This window comes from Anomalospiza imberbis, chromosome 3 (assembly GCF_031753505.1).
Source record: "Anomalospiza imberbis isolate Cuckoo-Finch-1a 21T00152 chromosome 3, ASM3175350v1, whole genome shotgun sequence".
NCBI classification, from domain to species: domain Eukaryota; kingdom Metazoa; phylum Chordata; class Aves; order Passeriformes; family Viduidae; genus Anomalospiza; species Anomalospiza imberbis.
In genome coordinates this window covers 44453575-44479014 of record NC_089683.1, presented here as the reverse complement: position 1 = coordinate 44479014, position 25440 = coordinate 44453575, and the positions used below count along the sequence as shown (strand labels likewise).

General features: G+C 36.7%; 1 protein-coding gene across 2 annotated transcripts in view; it reads left to right on the top strand.

Moving 5' to 3' along the window:
• ATG5 (autophagy related 5) overlaps positions 1-25440 on the top strand; it is a 71150-nt gene that overhangs the window by 9926 nt on the left and 35784 nt on the right. For both annotated transcript variants that reach the window (XR_010997162.1, XM_068184178.1), the window contains exons 3-5: positions 2402-2480; positions 8216-8378; positions 20002-20096. Coding sequence is in view for 1 of the 2 variants with exons in the window: in XM_068184178.1 (XP_068040279.1) it covers positions 2402-2480; positions 8216-8378; positions 20002-20096 (337 nt within the window). In the remaining variant the exon portion in view is untranslated. The remainder of the gene's footprint in view (positions 1-2401; positions 2481-8215; positions 8379-20001; positions 20097-25440) is intronic.

Genomic DNA, 25440 nt, shown 5'->3' with positions numbered 1-25440 from the left:
AAACCAAGGAACCCCTGGGCTTTTATACCCTCACAGTCTGTATGTGATAGTGTGGGGTTTTTCCTCTGTGTCATTGGCTCCTGCTGTGTCCCTGAGTGTCCAGTCACCTGGCAGGGCCACAGGTCCCTGTGCCCTTTCCTGTGTAAAGGGTCAGCACCAGGTTTGGCCTCTTCCTTGGGGCTCCCATCACCCAGAGCTCAACCTGCAGCTCCCTCTGCAGCTGCACTCTGAGCTACTGGCACTGAATGGATTCCTCAACACCACAGTTCACACAAGTCTGGTTCTCCCCATCCTGTGAGTCTCCACTGACCACTTCAATGACTGCTGACACTTTCTCTCCAGATTCTTATCTCTGTGCGATCTTGGTGAAGATGCTATTAATCTCCATGTCTTCCCTGATGCTGTGCAGCCCCCTGACTTCCTGCAGCTTCTTAGCTTGGTGACATAGCTCCTCACTGATGTGCACCTCCTCTAGGCAAGGACATTTCCTCTGCTTGCTCCAACCCTCAGGAGAGGTTCCAAGCTCTCCTGGCAGCTTGAAACCTGGAGAGCTGCAGCATTTCTCAGGAGCCCTCCATGTGCTGAAGGGAGGGCTCTTAGTGATGCCCCTGTGCTGGAGTAGTTTCTTCAGCAGATGCTAGGGGATGACACCTGCAGCTTGTTTCCATCCTGTTTGAGCACTTGCACATGGCTTTCAGTGGAGTTTTTGTCTCTTTTGTGTGGGTTGTGTTATAGCCCTGGTAATTGTAAAGGTGGCTCTCTAGTACCAACTGAATGGGTGCTTGACCCTTCCTGTTCATAAATTAGCAGAAGACAAAAGGTCAAAATGCCATTTAATCAGGTATCTATTAACTCTGCAAAGCACAGAGATTTTACTGAAGGAATTTGATTACATGGACTTCACTATGTAATCTTAACTGATTAGAAAATATGGATGTAGGCCAAGACCTGATGCAGGAGGTTTTGTATGGGTTTTTTGTTGTGTTTTTTTTTTTTTTCTTAGTTATTTGTTTTGTTGTATAAATTGAAAGTAGCTGGAAATCATTGTTCATGTTGAAAATCTGTGTTCATCTAATTATCAAATCTTATTTTTGTTACTTATCTCACCTGGAAAACCACTCTTTCATGGAACTCTTGCTGAATCCCTGTTAAGTGTTTAGGACATTATTGGCAGTTAGTAGTAAAAACTTGAGCATTAGCAGTGAATCAGGATAAATCTGGATATGCATCCTCTTTATTCTCAGGTAAGCACAGGAATTGTAATAGTATTTTGTCTTTTATTTTGCTGTTGCGGTGAATTTGTCTTAGCTTTGGGGTGGCTCACCCGTAGAGGGTGCTAAAGCTCTGTTGTGTGAGAGTTTCACCGATCTGGAAAATGGTTAGGCACAGGTGCTGTTAAAGCAATGCTCTTGGTTAGTACTCTTGGGACTTTCAAAACTTATGTACGTGCTTGGGTCTGTGACCTGTGATCAGTCCCATTTAGTTCAGTGAAACTACTGACTTTACAGTTCAGCGTGTGTTTTTCTCTTTGTAGGATGAAAAGCTAGTAAGGCTCTTTGGGTTATGATTTTTGAAAGATAAGAGAATGGGTCTTGGTATGCTGAATATAAAAAAAAAGTATTTTATCAAAAATCTTGCCAATATCTGTGTGTGAGAAAACTGAAAAAAGAGCTTTTTTTACAGTGCCTGTGGAGGTTTTGTGTGTGTGATACGTGTTCCATATACTGCTGGGGGCTGTATATTCTTATGAATTTAAAGGAGAGAAAGCTATGAGGCAGAAGTGAATATCCATCAGAAGAAAGCTTTTTTTGTGTAACTCCTGTAATGCCATTGAAATACAAAACTCCAATTAATTTTTTTCCTTCCTTTTCATTCTTCTTAATTTGATAGTAAAAATACAGAGTTGATCTTGATCTATCACCTTTCAGCCCTTTTACAGATAGGTAATTTCTTCATTCTTCTACTTATTCTCTGCATCGCTGTATTAGACATATGGAAGAAGGAAAGGATGTTAAGGGTCAGTGTGGTATAAACCCAGGACACTCAGGCATCTGAAAGCATGTATACTTTTCCTGGTCTGATGCTTTTTAACTAAAAGTACTGTTTTGGAAGGTTCCACAAAGCAGTTGTAGGCCACTTAAGGCTGTTGCAAAAGTAGCTGTGTTTTGTGGGCACAGCTTGGAAACCACTGGTTTAGATATTGAACATACACATTCCAGACGTAATTCTGCCTGTCAGTCATCTAAACTTGCCTCTATAACTTTTCTAAGTAAAGAGTGCTAACTGTGGGAGTCAAACAGCTATTTTGTGTGTGTTTGTGTGTAAATGCAGGTATGTTAACTGTGATACATAGAATTAAATGCACGGCTCCTATATTAAATTAATATCTTGTCATTTTTAGGCATTACCCAATTGGTTTACTCTTTGATCTCCATGCATCAAATACAGCCCTTCCTTGGAGCATCACAGTGCATTTCAAGGTAAATTGATATAGACCCTTTTTTTAAGAAAGAGTGAGCATGAGATTTCATGACATTTGGAAGCTGGGAAAAGGTTTCATAACTATTTTATAAAACATGTGAATGGTGTGATTTGAAAGGGAGAATATCCATTGTTCAGAAAGCATTTAAAGGCTTCTGTAAATCTGCAGCTATCTTCCATGAGACTGTGTGTGCTTTTACTGGACTTTCTGTAGAAAATTATTCTATTATAATCTCAAAATCCTAAGTTGTTTTACAAGTTACGAGGCTAATAATAGAAGAACTTTCTATAATGTTTTTAATTTAATTGGTTTGAGTTCACTGAAGATTGGAATGATCGAGAAGTGTTGTGCTTTTAGGCATATATGAGCATGGATATGAGATGCTCTATACATCTTTGAAGTCAGGGAATGCTGTTGTACTTAATGTTGGTGGTCCCTTTTAGAGAACTGATTGAATTGAGTTTGGTCTTGTGACAGTTTAGTCACAGGAAAGACATTATTTTGATTATGCATTGTAAACCCATTAGGTATGGCTTAATAGCACACCTGATCATTGCTCAGAATGGAACAAGATTAGCTTTGGTGCAGGATTCTTGCATACTCTGAAATGCATTGAGATAATAATTTCAAGTATGTTTTGAAGTCAAAAGCACAACTACGAATCATGATATTTAACTTGAAATGTTAATTTCTCCATTGTAAAAGAAACAATGCAATAGGAAAACTGATCTGAAGGACAACACTACATTAATAGGCTTGACTTTAGTGACTGAAGGATTTGAGTGAAATGGAAAATGTATTGGGGAAGCACTTGTGTTGAAGGTTTTCATTGAAACAATTCTCAAACGTGTGTTAGAAAAGCTTTTTCTAACAGTAATCTGATTCTTTTTGGAAGTGTACACTGAAAGCATACATTCTTATGATATGTATTTATACGTGTTGAAACTTCTAAAGTGACTGACTTAATAGATCTGAAATTTGGGGTGTTTTTGAAAACACTGTAATTGGTACACTTGTCTGATAAATGGCAGAGGCTTGGGATGAAGAAACTTTGAGAATGTCCTGATGAAAATGTAGGGCATCTAGTTTCATAAACCATGGTTTAATTGTTATGCTCTGAGAGCTCTGGGATATTAACAGTGGCAATGTAGGGATGTTGCCATCACAAAGTAGAGGCATCTTGAGAAGTTGCAGCACCACAGTGTTTTTTAATGAGCAACATAAATTTGGCTTCAATGTCCATGCTGCTGCTTGCCAAAAGATCAGCTACTTACAGTTTTTCTGAAAGGTGTACATTAAAGATCAGCAGAAATAATTAACTGTTAAGGTAGTATTATTTTAAAGGTTGATGTAATTTAGTAATATAATACTGTGGAGCTAGCACCTGTATAATCTCATCCTATTTTGATGAAATCTGAACGTTTATTTAAATAAAACCTCTCTGAATCCTTAAGTCAAAACATAACTGAAAGATACCAAAGTATGTAAAAATATTGAAGAGGTTTTCATGTGTTGCAGTTCCTTACAGCTGAATAGTTTAGGTGTGGGATTTTTGACTGGAGTATTCTTTTCATTTCTGTGTAGTTATTCTTCAAAGAGTTGTAATTTTTATTTGGCTTAATTAAACAGTGTTAGATTTTATGGGGCTTAACTTTTGTTGTTGTGGCTGTCTCCTTTCTTCTACCAATGCATGCAGTCAACAACAGATAACTCAAACAGCTGTAAAAAGCGTTTTTCAACTTCTTTTTAAAAGTCAGACTCCCCCTATCAGGTTTCTTTGTTTGAAGTTAAAAACATGGAAAAGGCTTATTTGTGTTCGGCAAAAGGTTTCAAGTTGATAGATGTTTTTAATTGTCCTCTTGTGTTACGTATGCAGACCAAATCATAAACACACTTAGGTTTAGCATAGAAGAAACAGTTTGTTAATTTGTACTCCTGATTTGCAATGAAATTACATGCATTGTACCTTGTAAAGTTGAGAAACAGTTGCATTAAATAGTTGCAGAAGGATGAGGCTGAACAGCATACCGGGGTCCAAGAATCATGAGAGGCTGTGGCTTGGGAAGTAACTTCTGTTATCCAGGTGTGGCTTTACAGGAAGGAGAGAAATTCTACCCCTTCCTGTTAAAATCATCTCACCTTACTCTGTGGCCTGTTTAACACTATTCAGTTCTCAGTGTGGTAATTACCTCTCCAGATTTTGGGCAGTAGATAAGCTGGTGGCACTGTTGGAGGAGAGGAAATCGTGTGTGCCAGGGGAAATGCTGAGGTTCTGCTGAAGCCATTGTCTGCTGGTGCCTGCCTCTCCACCCATGACCTGATGTAGTAGAAGAGGCAGCATCTGTCCTTGTGTGACAGTCATCATCTTTGTGTTTTTTTAGGTGAAGATTGGGTCAAGTGGAATGGAAAGGAAGTAGTTTTCCATGTAGCATATGGATAAATTGTGGAACTGCTAGGAGATATTGTGGAAGCCAGAAGTATAAATGTGTTGTTTTTTTTTTTTAATCAGTCTACTCAAAGAAAAGACCACTCATGGTAACTAAACATAAAGACATAGATGCACCCCCTGCCACTGGATACATTCTACATTCCTTATGGTTTTTAATGCTCTCTGTAAATGTAGTCTAATGCAAGTAGACTGCCACAGGATAAACAGATGTTTTGTGACTAGAACTGACAGATAAATATGGGTGGGATGGAGTTATGAAACCAGACTGTTGAAATTGCCAGTGATGTTTTTGGTACAGTTTTATGCGAGAGGTCATTTAGTGCTCTTGTCTGTACAGCCAGTACCTGTTTCTTTGTGACCGGTTCATACTGCAAAGGTCTACTGGTATGTGAAAACAAAAAACAGAACTCCTTGAGCTTTCTAAGAAAATCAGAGTCAACCCTTAGTAACTGTTCTTTCAAAGATGCAGGACATGGAGGGAGTATGACACTGCCATTAAGAGTATTTGTATTAAAGCTACTCATGTCATCTGTTAATACTTCTTGCAAATCTCCTAGTTGTATAGCCAGGAGTGGCAACCAGTTTGGTTGCAACTGTCCCGTTCTTCAGGGAACAGAATAAAGTTACTTATGATTGATCAGTATTTCTTCAGGTAGAAAGAAGGCAAGTAGATTTTTTTTTTAAAAATACAAGCACGCATGATCTACATTTAAGTATAAAACTTACTATTTTGTACTCTGATGGATAAATCTGCTGGGATGCCATGTTTTCTGTTGACAGTCTCATGTAGGTGAAACTGTTCCATATACTTCTTGCAGGTGTGCAGTGGTTTTTTTCTAAGTTGTCACTTTTATGCTTAGGTTTTTCAGCTTCTACTCACAGAACTTCATAGAAATGTGTCAGTGCTTTCCTACTAAAGAAAAGTGCACACAGCACTGAGGTTCAGGAGTGTTTTCCAGTCTTTCACAGTGTTACTGCTTAGAAGCTGGGAAAATTAATCTTGCCACACCTAGTTCTACTACTGTGCCTAGATTCTTTACACTAGCTTGACTAGCTTTGACCAATTTTAAATAGATCCATACTGTTCTGCAGACTGCACTGTGTAGGATTTCTGGAACTCATATTCAGGGAGTGACATTAGCTGCAATTTGAAATTCATAGGAAAAAAGTCAGCAGAAAGATGTCCACCTGTAGAAAGAGAAGAATGTCCAAAAAAGGACCCCACAGTTCAATATTTACACATGTGTAGTGAAACAGTTGTTGTAACTAAACTGTTGTTTTCATAAACTTAGCTAAAACGTCACTTTTTAACAATGAAAGTCAGTTTCTAGGTTCTTATATTATTTGGCATTAGGTACGTACCACTGTTTCTTCCTTTGTTTTGAGGGGTGCCAGTGTCTTACTTTGAATTCTTGTGTGTAAAGAACTTTTTTGATCTTTAAGTATGCTATTTCTGTCTATTTGTTTCTTCTGGATTGGTTATGAGACTTTACATTTTTATTTGGGCAAGTAAATTGAACTTCTAAAAGTATTTTACAGGCCTATGCAGATGTCATTTGGCAAGTAATGGTCCCAGTAATGTTTTCCTAGTAATCTTGGGCCCAATTATGTTGAGACACTCAGCTTTGTAGGGTAGAACAGGAGCAAGGTTCCTTAACTTTCCTTATTGTTCTGTCTTCTTTAATGTCTTTATACTTGGCCGTTCTCATATAAGAAACTAGATTTACCTCTGTCCTTAGCTTTCAAGTCAGCTTAACATACACCACTCCTAACAACTGCACTTCCTTCTGCAAGTTCAACATCAGACCATGTAAACTTTAGTGGAAAAGATATTGGCAATCTTTTCTTTATGCCCCTGTTTTTGGAAAATACTCATCCTTTTGATCCACAGTTTCCAGAGTTTGGGTTCTCACTGTCATAAGGAGGAAACGCTATATGAAATTCCATTATTTAATTTCCAACTCTTCTCAGTAACCTAATGAGGAGGGAACTATCACTGTTATCCTCAGAATTTCCTTCAGGTAAGGCAATCCTCAGCTCCCTTTTTGATATTTTGGGTTTCTGTATTTTGAAGCAGTCTTCACTATTTTTCTTGGGGTTATGTGGGGGAGTGAAGGTAGGAATTTTTCCAGCATTAGGTTGCTCCTACTTTGACATGTTAACTATGTTGTAAAAGCCTTTGAAAGATATCCCATTATATATACTTGTACTTCAAAAATGGTTTTGACAGTCCCTCACAAAAGCTTTTTAAAGTGCCCATTTGTAATGGGTTAAGAGGAAAGGGTCTCTGGTGGTATAGCATGAGAATTCAAGTATAAACTTGTGGCAAGCCCTTGTTAGGAAGGGGAGTACTGATGATGCCATCGCTCTGGTTTGGCTCTGAGGTTTGCTCCATTCAGCATGGTCATAAGCAACTGTGAAAATAAAGTTAATAAGGAGGGAATAAAGGTGGGTTTTAAAACTTCTGAAAATGAAAGGCACTGGATTTGTGGTAGTGAATGCTTGTGTTACTATAAAATGGTAACTGATAGTAGGTGTGGATAAAAGAAAAACTGGGGGAAGGAAACCCACAACCTTTACAAGGCTGGACTTCTGATCAGTTAATGTCCAAAGAAATCTTTTTTGTGATATGAATGAGATATACTGCTATAACTCCTTAATAAATTCATTAGGAGAGGTAATTGTCATTTACTGAAGGGTTAAGAGTTACCTGAGGAGTGGTAGTGGTGCATCTGCAATGCTGAATGCTGTGTGCCAGTATAACCAAGAAAAAGGGGTATAAAATCAAGTCACACAGGCTAAGCAGTAGTCACGTGTATTAGTTGAAGCTAGAACTGACAAAGATTTCCAGTGTCTCTAAGGAAAATGTTTGTAAGTGGCAGATATGCTACAGTTCATATATGTGGGTGATTCTGCTTGGTTTTCAAGAAATTTCATAGAAATGGTCGATAAAATATCATAGAGAGCCATTTTATATTAGGTGCTTGTCACTTCTCATAATTTTCTGCTGTGTATTGTCCGAGATTGAATATCTGCTTGAAAATATGTTAAAATTCTGGTTTTACAGAAAGTTGTTGAGCTCTTATTTTTCCTGAAATATTTTCACTTGCAACCTGTTCCTTGTCAGCAGAGTGAGAGAATGGTTGTTACATTCTTCTGTAAGTAGAAGATTCCAGTGTGCTTCCTTTGCATAAATGTATGCCTATTTAAAATTATCATTTATTCTTCATCATACAAGGTATATGATGCATTTATTTTTCTTGATCTATCATTTATCTTTGTAGAATTTTCCAGAAAAGGATCTTCTACACTGCCATTCGAAGGATGTGATTGAAGCTCATTTTATGGCTTGTATAAAAGAAGCAGATGCTTTAAAGCACAAAAGTCAAGTCATCAATGAAATGCAAAAAAAGGATCATAAGCAATTGTGGATGGGACTACAGAACGGTAAATACAATGCATTAAGTATCAATTACATTCAGGTTGAACAAGCTAATAAATGATTTCTTCAAGTTTCAGTTATTGCATGAGATATAAAATGTCATTGTTCTGCAAAATTTTTGTCTAGTGTCATGGAAAGCATTGATGGTTTTGATAGTGTTTAGTTTTTTTTAATTAAAATAATAATTTTGGTGATAATTCAAATGTGCCTGAGTTATTCAAGGAATTAGATTGGGTCGTGACTCTGTTTTAACAAACCAAAACTAGCAACAAATCAAAAGAGATAAATATTGTCTAGTGTACTTTTGTGCAAAGGATGGTCTTTATTTGGGAGACACCTGGGGTGTAAGTATTCAGTATTAGCTATCTTGGACCATACATAAGAGATTGTGTCTTCTAGATAATGCTTATGGATTGTCACTGATGAACAATACAAGTAAACTTTAAAAAAAGTTGTCCAGTAGATTTAATAATTTTACTTCTCTCTGTCATTTTTTTTAAATTGCTTTATGGTTTTTACAAAGACTTCTGCATAAGTATTGACTTGGAAAAGTCAGCAAAATAATTCAGAGAAGGACCTTTAATTAGTGTTCTTACTTTGCGCAAATGGTATGAATCAATATTACAGTGCAAAATAAAACTTTTGTTTTAGTGTCTTCTGTACTGAGGTGTGTAGAGCCTGTAAGTTGAAAAGCTTTTGTAAGTATTTCAGAAACTGCTCTCTGGAATGGGTGATCATGTGACTTTCATTGCATTTTTCTCATCTCCTGAAGCTGTCATTTATATTATCCCTAGTAAATTTATTTTTATGAAAGCATTTTACTGTAAGCATGAGGATGTTTATTCTGTGTTGAGAGACAAAATACTGAACACTTAGAATTAACATTTTCCCGTATAAGAAAAATTAAATGAAAAATAAGCTTAGAATGCAAGAAGACTTGAACCACGCTCTTGGTTTAGATCAGAAGGTTCCACGTTAAGTTTGTTTTAATGTGTGTGTTTAGTGGGTATGTGTCATTTTTTTTTCGTTGTTGTTTAGTGGTACAGCCTTTCATATTAAAGGTACTCTAGTGATAATTTTGAAGATAAATGGTTATTAGAAACTCTGCTTTCTATTTTTTATTTAATTGGAGGAGAGTTAGAAATTAAGGCATTATCTTAATTTGCCATTTGAGTGGTAAGATCTCGAGGAAGCCCATGCATTCCTCCAAAATGAAACAGTACAAGTTAAAGTTCTTTTAACCAGAAGTTACAGAACCTTGATACATGCAATATTTAAGGTAAGAGGACAGATAAACAGCATGGGGTTTTCTGTGCTTATCTTAGGCTTTATCTTTTAGTTGACTATTTATCTAAGAATATCTTCAGTTGTAGGCAAAGGAGAATTTTTCTGTTTTGCTCTATAATGTTAAGAACAGGGGTTGCCTAGCAAAGTTGAGAAATTGCACCTGTGGAATCTGACACCTGAATGAGAAGTTTAAGCAATCTTTTGAATACTTTCAAATGCTAATTTTAATTTCTCAACTCTTCATAAAAGAGAAACAAGAAAAGCTTGTGAAACCAAGAAAACTCTTTTTAAGCATATTGTATCTTTCAATATGTTTTTATAGGCTTTCGTTTGAGATACAATAATTTTAAACCGCTTTGTGAAACAGAATAAATGACCACAAAAAAGAAAAGAAAGTAGCATTTGTGATAACTGCTTTGTAAGTAAAGATACATCTGCAGACTGTTTTTTCTGTGCAACTTCAAACAATTTTCCTTGGTTCTTAATTACAGGAAGTGTTATTTGTTCGATGAGTGATAGCATTACTTAGAAGACATGTCCTGAATTTACATTTTTGAAAAAAAACCCTATCCAGTTTTATTTGGAGAAATATAACTATCAAGTAATTTGTAATCTGGTTTAAATGTTTCTGCTGAGAAGCAGCTACTTGAACAGGTAACACGTGAAACATACCAGTTGCTGTAAGTTGCGGCAGAGAAGAGCTGTAATAGTGAATTTGTGGGAAAATCTTGTGCTGGTAACAGCTGGTGGTTATTCATATCAACCTTTACATCCCTCCTCCCACCTTTTCTGGTTTTATGTTGATCTGATACCAAATCAGGAAAGAAAACATATTCTTCTGTTTTGTGCTGTGGTTTTTCTTGTTCTTCACAGACAATTTTTGATTTATAAACCAGATATTTCTGAGGTAGAACTCTTCTTTGGGACAGGTATGTTTTTGACCAGCCATGGATGTCTGTCTGTGGTAGGGAAGTGATAAAAGCAGACTGTGCAGCTATACTGACCTTTGTTCCTTGTATGAATTGTTAAAATTCTTTGGTCAGAATTTATGGAAAATGTTACTACTGTTTTTGCTTTGATAGAGTTATAGCCATTTTTATCATGGATAAAAAGGATTTTTAAGTGGGTGGGTTTTTTTCTTCTTGCATTTTGTATGGAAAAACAAAGGCTTTCAGCTTTCTATGGGCTTACTGATGACTCAGGATCAAACCAATGAAATCCCAACTGTTTCCAGGGGAGAGCTGTATTTTTTGCATGGTTCAAAGAATTAATATCTATAACTTCAGTATATAATGGTTCTGATAAATGAGGGGTTTTAGATTCAGCACATCTGCTTTTTATCAGTTGTGGACTAACAGAAGCAACTGTACCCTGAAATTTTCACAGGCATCATTTATAACCAATGAAGAATAGACTTGGTATTTCTGATACATGAGTGGGAGAAATAAACAGTAAGAACTCATAACTATTTTAAGGTTTCTTTTATATATTATAAAATATAATGAAGTCATTATTTTACTGAAAATATTATGGAAAAAGAATGTAATGCGCATTCATGCTGTAGGGCTTACCAGAACTTAAGTGGCCATATTGAATTGTTCTTAGTAGAGGAGAAAAATCCTGCAAGCATTCAGAATATACAATATTTTAGCTTTTAATGCATCTGACCTCTTTCTTGCCTTACTGACAGAATCAGGCCTGTGTTGTCTTGCATTTAGTTCCAAAATTTATCTAAACTGTTCTTGGGTTTTTGAGAGCCAGAAGTTGTGTTTGTTCTCAGTTACCACATTTCTTTTTAGAAATGTTAAAACTGCAAAAAAGGGAGTCTCCTACAGCCTTTCTTGTGCTGCCTACACTTGACCCACTCAGGTTTGATGGGCATGTTTCTCCTCCTCATAGAGAACTGGTGGAAGCAATGCTGTCCTTTACCCCATGGTGAGCATGCTTTAGTAGCTGAACGAATCTCTGTGATCTCAGCTCATCATTTGAAATTTGCTTAGAAAATCTTCTCGAGTTTATCAGGAGAATTAATAAAAAAGCCACTAGTTTTTAAATCACAAAGCTACCTTGTTTACTTCTTCCCTGTATTGCTACCAAAATGGGGAGTTCTTTCCATGTTCAATCTGTAAAGGTTTGGTTAACTGTGAAGAAAGATTAAATAATTCATTTGAACTTTGAAAATAAGTGTATTGATTTTAAAAACCCAATTGTTACCTTCCTGGGCTTCCTTAGTTAAAAATGTCCCAAAATGCATCAAGTTGCTTTATAACTAGCATCAGTACCTGCTTATTCTGGAGTTAAGTTAGCATGGCATACATCTAACATTGGTGTTGCTGATACCATGGAAGTGAGGGAATGTAATTTAGACCAGTTCAGATAGCCCTGCACAAAGTCAGCCCAGTGCTGGTTTGGTGTTGAGCAGGGTTTGGCTTCAAGCAGGCTGGACCTGCAGAATGAATCAGCTGCATCAGGACAGGCCTTCCTGGGGATGTTTTTGGGTTTTCTTTCCATAGCAGCAGGTTTTGTTTGTGGTTTAGTTAGTTGTGGTGGTTTTTCTGGTAACGGATTGTGACCTAGACCTCACTGTAATCTGTTTATGGGATTGTTACCCTTTCTGCACAAATGTCTAAGCCAATGCTCCACTCATGGGTGAAGTATTGTGAGTCTAAACTGCCATCCCCCTGAAACTGCTTTTGGCTTTGTTTGTCCTCTGTGCTAGCCTGGTGTCTACTTGAATAGCTGCCCTTTGTTGTGGCACAGAGGTGGGGAATTGATGCCAGCCTACCTTCCCCCCTTGGCTTTCTCTGCTCTCAAACAGGAGGGCAGAGCAGGTCTGTCTGTCTGTTTGATGCCAATGAGAACCAGTGGGTTTCAAAGGAGGGCAAGAACTATATGAAGGCAGAGAAGGAAGGAAAGCAAAAGGTAACACAGCATTCCCCATCCTACTGAGGTCTCTTCTATGAGAGGAGGTTGCCTAGAGATGAGGTAGAGATAGTGTTTCCAGCATTTTCATCCTCTTGTAGTAGATGGCCATGTGCCTAATGAAAACCAGTACATTCTGAAGGAGCAAACTTCAAGGTCTCTTTTTGCTGCCTTCTGCTTTTCTTCTTCCCCTCCCTCTCAAAAGAAGTCATTTCCTGAAAAATCTGTATGGTCTAATTAAAATTTAGAGTAAAGTGTCTGTAAAAAATAGACTTCACTTTTAAATTTAAATTCTTTTAGTTGTTGAGGATTTCTTATTTTGCAATTTGAAATGCTTCTAAGTTACTTTCTCTTAGTAAATGCCTGAATTTATTAATAATTTATTAATATGCATTATATAAAGGTTCCTTAACTTTTAAGAAAAGCTTTTTTTTTTTTTTTTTTTTTTTTAGGAAAAACATAGTGCAGAGAAAGCAACGTGGGTTAGAAAGTTACATGGTGCTACGCTGGTCTCTTTTCATATATATAGAGAGAGCATAATTAGAGATGAAAAAATCAAAATTCCAAGGCTATCCTAGACATTTAGCAGAGAGGTGGAGGATGGATAAAATTGTCAGGATTCCTTTTCCCTTTACTTTCCATTACTCAGGAAAGTCTGAAACAAGCCCTGCTGTTGATTCCTATACAACCTGTGGGGTATGTGTTTCAAAAATGGCTTACACTTGTTTGTCATCAGAGGTTTCCTTTCAGTTTAAGTGACAGGACTTCTGAAATCACCTGCTTTTTTGCTATAGAGAAAGCTTAAATTTTGTAGGATGTATACATTTTGTTATTTGAATAAAAGAAAGGAAGTAGTCTATCTTGGTGACTTTCTTTGCCTAAATTTTTTCCAGGTAAACTGGTGACCTAGAAATGAAGGGAGGTGGTGATAAGAAAACAGTGTAAAGTACTTAAAGTGAAACTTCTGGTTTGTGAGTATATTTAGTAAATGAAAAGAATCTTAGTAAGGTATGGCTCCCTTGTGTATACTATAAGAGAGCGGAGGGAAAAGCCTTTTTGATCTGATAGACAATCTGAAGAATGACATGCTGCTTTCTTGTATGTATAGTCTTCAAAATGTTCTCTTATGTTGAATGTTGTTACTTTGCTGTCTGTGACATGAAGAATATTTTCACATATTTCTGTGGCTTCTGCTACATTAAGTCAAAACTGTTCTAAGGTCCTGTCTCTCTGTATCTGATAGTGACTCATTTATGAAGGTAGTCTAAAAAGTTTAGTAAACTTGTGTTCCCTTTTCAGTGGTGGATTTGTATAATATACCATGGTCTTTCAAAATGCCCAAGTAAACTAGGTGTTTAATAGCAAGAATATTTTAACTGTGGCAATGTGTAAAATGGAAGAGAAAAATAAATAACTTAATAATGTCATACCAGTATTTCAAGCTGTGCTCTCAGAAAGGCTGTCACTAACTGTAGTAGTCATTGAGAGTAAGAAATGTACCAAGTCTTCCCGAAGTCCTTGATAGTTGTAATTATTGGTGTTTTTATAAAACAAGAATGTGAATGATGAATTTAGGTGAACTAAGTAATTTAGAGACAAGTCGTCATATAGCTGGGAAATTATAGTAATCAGCTATAAACAATGCTTCTGAATAGCACAGAAATTAGTTTTAAAGTGTTCAAAATAGTCATTTCATCAACAAAAACTCCTTCATGCTTGAGGCATACCACAAAATAACTTAACTTTTTATAAAATTGGTTAGAAAAATACCAGTGAGGAGAATTATGTATGCATGCAGAGTCTTAATCTTCCTGGGAACAATGTAGAAGTAGTATTTATACTAAATTTTGAGAAGACTTCTTTTTGGCTACAGCAGTTAAAAGCAATGCTTGTTAAAACATGAGTCAGTAGAAAATAAGCTTGCTTTAAGGTTAAGGAAGTACACTTTGTATCCTTGACTTTCAGCTGCAGCTATCTGTACCCTCCAGTTTGATTATATGTATGTGACAGATTAACCCTTAGTGAGTTTGCCTGTGAGTGAAAGGAAAAGTTGGTGGATTGGAGGGCAGATCTGCCATTTGGAAGGGGTCATGATGGGCTGGAGCCTCTCAGAGCTGAGACACAAGTCCTGCACCAGAGACAGGAAAAAGTCCATGGCAGTCTAGGAGCTGACTGGAAAGCAGCTTTCTGGAAGTGGGTAATGGTGAACAAGAAACTGAGTTGAAAGCCTGTGTGGTGTTGCACAAATGAAGATTAACCGAGGACCTACTGAAGCTCTTGGGGCCCCCCACTTGGCTCAGCAGTTGTAAAGCTGTACTGGGAGTGCCATGTCCTCTTGGGACCCCAAGACAAAAGGAATGTGGGCAAACAGAAAGCAATCCAGCAGAGGGCTGGTAAAATTCTTAGGGACTGGAGCATATGCTGTATTAGAGACTGGGGAAACTGCCTTGTTTAGCCTGAAGATGAGGAGGAAGCTGAAGGTGGATTTAATACCAGCTTTACCTGAAAGGAAGGCCCCTGGAGCGGATGGAGTCAGACTCCTCTCACTCTTGTCTCCACTGTCAGCGGAGCTTCCAATTACCAAATAAGAAACAGTTTCTACTTACAGCAGGAAGTCTGATGGTGCGTGGGGAAGGGAGGGTGGGGTGTGCTGGTGGAGTGAAAGTGGTTGAGTGGAAACCCACAGAGACAGTCAAACTTCACTGGGCAAAGCCTTGAGCAAACTCATTTAACTTTGTGAAGGCAGCTGTTTTGGGGCAGGGTGAGGAGCTGTTATTCCAAAGCTTGACCTCCAAAGACACTTCCAAACAAAAGTTTTTCTGTCGTTCTTGTACATTTTGTACGTCAGTCTTTGGTCTCAGTGCTCACCCCAAGTATTCCATGGTTCATGTGGTTATTAGACAGTAGTGAACCACTGAGAATGGACAAGTTTTGTCTTTTTTAAACTTTAAACTTTTCAACTATTGAACATAGTTGTGTGCAGGCTGCGAATTGGTATTGCTTGCATAGAGCTAGATACAATTTAATTTCAAGCTTTCTGTTTAATTTATTCCAATAAATGTCTTAAGAAGAAACCATGAATAGTCCAGACAAAATTGTGCATATGTGCTACCCTGAGGGCTACACCAGTTTGTTCACTTCTTTGACTTTCTAAAAAGATGCTGAAATGCAAGAGCCATCAATTAGTATTTCCTTTCTGAATTTCAAGTCTTTCCCTCATTTTTGTATTAGTTCTTTCTGTTTTCTAAAGCTATGCTGTAGTGAAATGCACATGTTGATGGTGAGCACTTGAGCAGTGCCCTTTACCCTCTCAGTGATCCATCGTGTTGGAGCCTCATGTGGTGAAGGGGACGTGTCTAACTTCAAGATCCATGTGAAATTTTAAGTTGTTTGAAGTGTGACAGCACTTGAGTTTCAGAAAATGACTGTAAGAGGCTAGTATGAGTGAAACTAACTTTTCTGGTTGCCTGAAAAACATTGCAGGCTGAGACTCAGGGGCAAAAGAGACCTTAGCCTTTTATCCCTTAGCTTGAACTAATCTTTAGTTAACACTACTCAACAGTAAGAGGTTCAGAAGTTGCTGTCTATTAACAACAAAGTATGATTACAACAAAGCATTATCAAGAACTTTTTAACATAACGAGGTATAAATTTGGATTAATTTCAATGACTGGTAAAGGCTCTCCAATCTGGTTTAATGGAGGAAACAACATTTCTCAGTGTTTCCCTATGTCATTAATTTTTTCAGCAGTTTAAATGGGTACTTTAAAGGCATGAATTAATAATTTTACTGATAGGTTTCTGAACCCTACATGCACAATGTGGCATACTGTATTTGTAAATTTATGTTTGAGTTTGCTTTGTTGCTTAATGAATTTGTGTACTGAGATTATTATCATGGGTGACATTAGTTCTTTGTAGTTTTGCCAACTCATAGATTCTGTGCATCTCTGTAGTACTGAAGGCTGATGTCTGTCTTTTGGGCATTCTGTAACTGCATTTTAAGCAATAAATACTTATAAAGATTAGCAACTTGGCTGATACATTTCTCAATTATTTGGTCATTAACTTTCTGATCTTTGACATAAAATACATAGAGAAGTTTTTATATTTTATTTTAGGCAAATTTATGTAGAAGCATCATTTCTTGTTTAAGAAATACGATTAGTAGAATCATTAGACTTTTATACTGTCATTAATCTCACTTCTGTTCAAATCTTATTGTCATTATTTTAAATATTATTCAGATAGGGATTTCTGCCTTGTGCAAGTACTTCTTTTTTTTTGCTAATACAGAAACTCTCTAACACTTCAAGCAAGCTGTGAAAAACAAAAGGAATCAGATTTGACTGTTACGGTGGTTTAGATGTCATGCAGACTGCATAAGCTTTTTAAGAGGGAGGGAGACAAGTGTGTAAAGTGCTTTTGCTGATAGGTAGAGAACTCTTCCTTGTTTACTGGCTTGATGAAAACTCAGTTTTGTTTTGATTGTTAAATTTCCGGCCAGTACCTTCTGTCTTTGTCCTGTCTAGCCAATAAACTAATTAGTTCTTCCAGCTCAGCGTAGCACTAATAGCTTCCTCGAGACTTTGCAAAAATAGGGGCTACTGATACATAAAAATTAGAGAAGGAAGAATCCTTTCACTTAGGTTTTTAAGGAGATTGGGGTGGATATTTGTCAGTTTTTTGTTTGTTTACTTAAGCTTTTAGTCTTAAGGGTTCTGTTAAAAAGCAGTCACTTTCGGATTTTGTACTTTTGGAACTTTAGGATTCTGGCATTCAGCCAATGCTCTACTAATAAAACCTCTTGCCAGGTCATATATATATCAGGTCATATATATGCAAACTGGATAACTTTGTTTTCTCCTGCTTGCTTTAAAAATTTGTCTTACATCCAACTCTGTTTACTGTGGTGAAAATACTGTATCCCTGGAAAGATGTTTGTTGGACAGCAATATAAGGTTGTGAGGAGGAATTGTTTAGAGGTCTTCAGACAGTGCTGTACACAGTGGAGATCTTAAGATATCTGACTCCATTATGTCTAGCTAAAATTCCTGGAATATCAGATTGACAGAACATGCTTGATTACAAAATGCAACAAGTTCATAATTCAACTGTTGTAGATTTATCGCTGTTATATTTGGAAACCACAGAAACTATCAGAACTTTGAGCAATAGATTGTCTTAAGCTCTAATTAAGTGGTCAGAGGGGTATACATTTTTAATTTTAACTGCCTTAAATAAGATTACCTGGTTTCTGGCATGTTTTGTAGGAGCTGAGGAAGTGGGAATGAAGAACAGAAGTGAGTTAACTGCACATTACCACTGTTTAAAGTTTTTCTTTTCATCCAGAGCCTACCTTGTTTGCCATATTTGCATGCCTCAAGGGTTAATATACTTAATCTTCTGACATAAGTGTTTTATTTGTTCATAGTTTCTTTTTCTTCTGATCCTTAAGATGTATTGCTTATTTCTGGTGAATTTTGAGAACAGTAAACTGTTCACCCAGCATTCCTAATTACAGTGATATGAGCATTAAACAAGTAAATCAAGTTAATGTTTGATTTATTTCTGTCCAAGACAGATGTCTCCAAATATGGAGATTTCTTATTTAAGTCCGGTGAAGCTCACTAGCTTAAGTAAGTTTGAATTGTTTTGTTTTGTGTATCACCATGACAGTTTTCTCAAGTGAGTTAGAAGTGGTAATTTAAGTATAAATCTATCAGTGCCTATGCCTGGATAGGCATGTGGAATGCCTATTCACACATCTGTAGTGAAAGCTACAAGTCATTCTGAGTGCTTCCTCCAAGGAAGAAGGAAGCATGCTAAATCTTCACCTTACCTCTGAAAGAGTTCTGAGGAGGAGACAGTCATCCTTTGTGTCGGACGTTTTAAGACTAAACCTCTGACTCTGTAGACTGGGGTTCCCAAATGTGGGATTGTTTGATTACAGTCTGCTCCAGGCTGTCACTCCCAGCCCAGTGAATGATGGGTTAACACCCTGCATCCAAGCAGCTCCTCATGCCGGGCAGGTGCCTGCCTGGTGGTGCTGACTGTGGCTCAGGTAAGTGCCTGTCAAGAGGCACTTGCTGCTAATCAGGAAACAAGGGTGTGGAAGTACTTTCTCAGATAAGTATCAGGAAATGCTGCTACAGCATACCTGGCAGGAGTTTGTTCCCAGTTTCTTGGAAATTCCTGCTTTGTGTTGCATTCAGTCAGGAAAAGCAATGCATTATAAACCCTGCAGTATATAGTAACCTGTGCCTTTTAGTGCACTGACAGGCATCTGTGCTGTATGCTGGAGTGAAGCAAATCTCAAACTCATTTGCTGCAATTGCTTTAAGTGTAATCAACACTTTTGGAAGCAGGAAGAACCTTTGTCCTGTGAACACATTTCTGAATTTTACCTGGCTTCACTGGGACTGAATTTTGTAATGGGTATATTCTGTAACAGGCAGCTTCTTGAGACTTGGCTGAACATTGTTTCGAGGAGAGAAAATTGGAGACTGTGTGTTCTTTCTGTGGAAACATCCGCTGTATTTGGCATCTTGGGAGAGTTAGGGCCTATGAGGAATTTGATCTCTTGCTCTTCCCCTTCTAAAGCTGCCTTCTTCAGTAAGGCTAGCAGCAGCTTTATTCATCTTAGCTCTTTGTATTTCTTTCTATCACTTGTGGTGTTATTTGCTTCATTTGAATAATTGATTTGCATGTATAAAAGCCTTTATTACTCTTAAACCTATGCTATCATTAGTACATTTTAAATGTAATAAACTATTCAGTTCTTGTAATGTCTGGACAGCATGCAGTGGTGTGCAGGCTATTTACCCTACTTACTTGGATAATAACAAAAATGTGTTACAAGCATAAACCCTTATTTTTAGGTCGTGTCATGAATCTGGCAGTATATTTTCTGATCATATCATGCATTGTTGCAGATTATTTTAAGATCTACATAGCCAAATGTAAACCACTGAAGAAGTATTTCTCTTGCTATAGTTTCTTTATACTTTACACCCATTGTTCAGTTATAGCTAAGAACAATTAGGTGTTTTTAGCAGACTGTGAGACAGTATGGACCAGTAACAGCAGGGAGTGGAGATATAGGCACTGTTAGTTGAGGTAATGAAAACCATAATTTATAGCCCAATATTTCCTTAACAGTGGCAGATAAGATATGAGTTAAAGTTGCTTTCTCTTTCAGTTCAATAAATCACTACATCACTGTTTTCATAGGAGAATGCAGATGACCTACCTTTGGCTTCAGGCTGAATAGGGATGAGAAATGTGGGAAAAATTAATTCATACAGGTTAAACTTCTGTAAGAAAAGTTTGCATGTTGTTTCAGTTGTGTCTCATTTACCTCTTTAAGCTGAAAAAAAATGTTATTGATAATGACAAAGTCTAATTTTACCTTCACAGATAAATTTGAGCAGTTTTGGGCAATAAATCGAAAACTCATGGAGTATCCTTCAGAAGATAATGGATTTCGATACATCCCATTTAGAATTTATCAGGTATGAGACAATAAAATAAAATCAAACTCTTCCACCGAGGTGTCATATATTATAATCTGTTTTCAGAATTATGTTTCCTTTTCTAGCATTATGGCCCAACTTTGCATGCTCATTTTTGCTGGACCCTTGAGTTGTATGGATTAACAGACGAAATAGACTGTACTTATTCTAATAGGTAATTAACATTTATTATGTTGCAAGTGTGTAATACTTGAGAATGTGCTACAGCTGATATAGATGATGGTTGTCCTTTTTTAAAAAAACAGTCCAACAACCTAATTCTGTTATTTAAAATAGCTACTCGCTATGAAGAATGCTTTGGATGCAAAATGCCTTGTGAAAGGTCTGAGCCAAACACTTTAGGAGCAATACTTTTCCCTCAACCACTGTATGGGCTTTTTTTTGTTGGCATTTTAAGGTGGAAGTAATGGCAAAGGTCTTGCATTTAGTTCTTACTTTTGTCTTCTAGTTGTATACTTACATCCCAAAACTAGCTTTGAATGTGGTTTTTTTTCCTGTTTTAATAGACCAGCACTTTATTTTTCTCAGCATTTTGTTTGGGGACATATTCCTTGGAATCCTTACAATTTTTTCTTATCCTAAGGACATCTCATTAGTTTTTATAGCATTATAGTCACAATGAAGATTGGAATTATGTATGGTTAAAAGCTTATACAAAAATTTGTGTAACCTCTCTGTTAATTAAACATTTGTGCTCTGTTGGAATATTTCACTCTATTTATATTTAAATTTTGCACCAATAGCTATGAAAAGAAAGTCCTTTATTGGTAGTACTGAATATTCTGATACTACTCCGTAACAGGTTATAATGACCACAGAAGCCTATACAGTTTTACAGTGGGACTGGACTAGCTTTTAATGTTAGATGTAAGACATTTACTGTCATAATGAAACTGTAGATTGAGAACGGAAGTCAGTTATTTTGTCAGAGATCACAGCAGATGGCAAGGTTTGTATAAGAATCAAAAAATATGTATCAGGAAACGTAGTACTCACAGCATTTGTTTGGTTGGTGACTAAGTTATTTTCTTGTTCTCTGATAGGTGTGGGGGTTTTTTTAAAGTCTTTTCATAGAAATCACGTAAATGGGTTTGCAAAAAAGAGGTTTTGCTCTCTGAATAGTTTTCAGATCTTTAGGGCACGAGGGAAGATTTCTATGATACCACATGATTTCAAGCTAATAAAACTTTTTAAAAATACATAAATCAATAACATCTATCACTTGAACCGGTAGTACTTATCTTGATTCCCATTACTTTTTCGATTGGAAACCCTTACTTGCTGTAGTTTAAACCCAAAATATCTAAGAATTGAAGACCAAACACAAATAAAGATGATGCTGAGACAACCTTTGAGAAGGTTGGTATATGTTATTTTCAGTAATGCTGCTCTTAACATTTCTAAGTATTTCCAGTCTTTTTAAAAATGTGGGTGCAAATGTCTGTAGCTTTTTCATTTGGTTTGTTAGTGTGTGTACTGATAACTGCTCTATGTGTTTAAAGGAATTTTCAGAAAGCCTTAGAAAGGGCGAGATTATAATTTAATTCCAAATAAGGAGTTAGTGTGACAAACTTGCATATGGAAAAATAACTGATTCTAAAGTGTTCTTCAGATGTATTTAACCCCTACCCTGAATGCATTTAATTTACATTAGTGCCGGTAGGAGACCTCTTGGTATTCTAATTGGTTGCTTGTATATCTCTACAGAAACACCTGACTTAAACTGAGTTTATTTTGCAGTGGATATTTATTCCCTGTGTGTCTTCACACAGTGCTCTTGTAGGTACTAAAGGATACACAAGTGGATGGTAGGAAATGATGAGGCATTGCCTTCAATGGGGAGAGTTCCTCCTTGTATTCGCCATTCCTTCTATTATGCCAAATTATTAGAAGGAAATTCTGCGAAGGGAACTTTCTTCTTTTTAGCAGTAGGAGGTAGATGAACTTGTTTTCCTTAAAAGATGTACTAGATTATGATACCAAGTAAGACAAATCAGTCTTAGCTGCAATTAAATGTGAATTGGCAAAGTTGCTGCAGAAAAAATGCATTCAATAAAGTGATTTCATGATCTTTTTCACTGAAGAATTCATTATTTTAAGAACTCAAAACTCTTTCAGTTGTAAAGTTTGTCTACTAAAATACATTTCTAAAGAATAATATGAATAATACCTCGTGTGCTGACCAAATCTGATGGAGTGTGTGGGAGAAAGAAATGGCAAAAATATGAACATCATACTTGGGTAAGTCAGAATTAAACTAACCACAGGTAATTTTAAAAACCCTTGTCCAGCACCTCTTATTTGAAGTATAGCAGCTAAGATTGGACCAGAATCCTGGAATCTACAGTAGATAATGAAAAAAAAAAAGGGTTGAGAATCACTAAGGGTCAACTTGTTGGCAATTTTGAAAGTTAGTGAAGATATCCTGGCGATTTTATTGCCAGCTGTCTGTCATATTCTGTTAGCTGTGTCATAGGGAACTTGAACTAGATAAACCTTTGACATAGGTGGAAACTTTCTACCAGAGTCAGTTTAAAAATAATATTGTATTTTTGTGGTACTTTTAATTTGATGTGTCAAAAAAGAAGTTCCCCACTTCATCGCTTCAGAGGTGTAAGCTGCTTTGTCTTCAACTGACATGTGCACAAAAGCTTTTTTGCCTTTTTATCTGATAGTACTGTAGAATTGAATTCTTTTTGTACTTGTTCTTTAATGGCAAGAAAGAAAATAATAGTAATGTTTTGAGAATATTTTGAATTCAAGTGTTTTGAGTATATTTTGAATTCAAAGTGTCAAGCTTTTTATGTCCAGAGCTAGTTTGTCTTGTGGAATTTCCCCCTATTTTTAAGACCAGCTGATGTTTCACAGTCTAATTGAACAAAATGGCTGATAGATGGCAGGAAGTTTTCATCAGTCTTTGGCTCCAGGCACTGTGACAGGGTATATTAGTCAGGAGAGGAGTCTCTACATGCTGATAGAGACTGCTCTGATGAACTGCTGCCTGCTCTGGGAGCATTCTGAGTCTCAGCTGTTGTGCACTTAATTTGTAGTCATTCCCCAGTTTTTGTTTCTTGCTCTCTCCCCATGTCATGCTCACCCACTTCATTGTGCTTTTCTCTGCAATCTGCCCTCTGAGTGCATGGGATTTAAAGCTGTATATTGTATTTCATTCTTGAGATGAAAATTACAAAAGTATTGGAAAGCAAGTGAATGAAAACTCTTCATGCCGAGTTCTCTGGAGTTTTTTTAGAGTTGCAATTGCTTTAGGCAGGCTGGCTGTTTTGTGTTTGCCATCCCAAGGAGGGATGATCTACGATTGTTTGTGTTTCCCTTTATTTGGTACTGAACAAGCATTTCCTTTGCTTCCATTTTCTAAGGGTTTTGATTAGCTTATTGATTTTATTGCTTATTATTACATAATAGGCCTTAACTTTGAACAGATTTTCCTATCATAAGTCCCTTAAGATGTTGAGATTAAGTTGTACAGTCACAAATTGTGAGGATGTTTATCTTCCTTTGTAACAAGTGAAGTTCTCCGTACTTAATAATATAGTAGTTAAATTCAGCACTTTGCTCTTTATGTCAAAGCTGCAGTATTGAGATGTCTAAGTCAACATAAATATTTACCATGACCTGTCCTCTAAAAGTGGGAGTGAGAAATAAAATATTTTAAGACATTATTAATATCTGCTGCAATAAGTGAATCAGAAGCTCAAGCATGGCCATTTCCAAGTAATTGAAGACTGTTTCATCCATATTTCCACATTAATTGGCAGAGCTCAGATAAGCAATTGCAAAACCCATTGCAAGCATGCAAATCAACAGCGCAATTTGGCCCATATTATGACAACTATTAAAAAAACTGGTCAAAAGAGATTGGAAAGATACTGGGTCAACCTGCAGAGTTTTCAAGTAATAATAAATCTACCTTTTAATGCTAGTAAATTTTTAAATTTTTTTGTTGTTGAGAAGTCTCCATTGCATTTCAAGTCTGAATTTGTCTGACTTCAGTTTCTAGATTCTGTTTTGCTTTACCCCACTTTAAAGTCATGTGACTTTCTGACCTCCCATATTCACTTATGGATTGGTATCAGCAGCTTTCTTTGCTAAGCTGAATCAATTGAGCTTTTTAAGCCTCTTGTCATGAGACTTTCTTATCAGTACTGAAGTTGGCTTTTAGTCATCTTTTCAAATGCTGGCTGATAGTTTGATAATCCTCAAGATTATCATTGAGGTTAGGGAGACATAAAGGGTAAAAGTAAAGTTAACTTTTATAGGATATTAAACCAAAAATGGTTCAAGCATTGGTGAAATACAGGTGAAGTTAGCTGCTACACTTGAAACTTCAGATCTGAAAAATGTTATGAAAGAAATTGCAATACAATAATACCTCGTCAAGGAAAAGAACTAGAAAATATGCTGCTGACCTGAAGAGGGCAACACAACACAGCAAGTTTCAGCATTTTGTTGGCTAGTATAGAATGCTTTTGAACAGACCTGTGTGCAATATCTTAGTTTTTTCTTATTTATTGAAAATGATGCTTTCATAAAGGACCTGCTGAAAATAGACAATTTGTTTATTAAAAACTTCTTTTACAAGGAAGAAGTTTGAGTGTATAGGAAAATCATGTGAAATGGTGATTTGTGTAACAGCTGGACTCAGCTGAATTTCTGTGCTGAAGAGAAACAAATGGACTCTGAGTTATTCTAATAACTGATGGTTCAGTACTAAAGAAACAGTAGCGCACTTTCACCAGTTTTAAATTACTTCAAAATCAAAGCTTTATGAATAGGAAAGTTTAAAAGCTTTATTAGGTAAATATTTTTCCTCATGCCTCATGATTGGAGGGGGGAAGAGAAAGAAGTACTTCTACTGAGTATTGCACAGGGGCAGTGTGATCCTTAAATACTCGTTTTCTGAACTGGCTTGTTTTTTTCTGGGCTGAAAGTAATAGCAATTTGACTAGTTCTCACCTTGAGTTGAAGGTCACTGTCACCACAGTTCCACCAGAGGTTCTGTAATTGCATAAGCTTTTCTTATGCATCACAGAGAACACTGAAATGAGCTGGCTCAAAACAGTGCTGCCAATGATGACTTTTTAAACATATTCTATGTTAAGGAGTGCTCATGCAGCTCTCTTGAAAGACTTCAGGAACCCATGTGCAAGTTCAGCTTTGTGCCTTTAAGAATCTTAGTACAGCATGGGAGCTGTCAATCAGAGTTTCAAAGAAAAATTCTGAGACGATAAAGCGTATTTGTTGTCAAAACGTGACTAAAGTTTCCTTAAATATGCCCAAGTAGTCTGTAAAACTGTCAATCTGC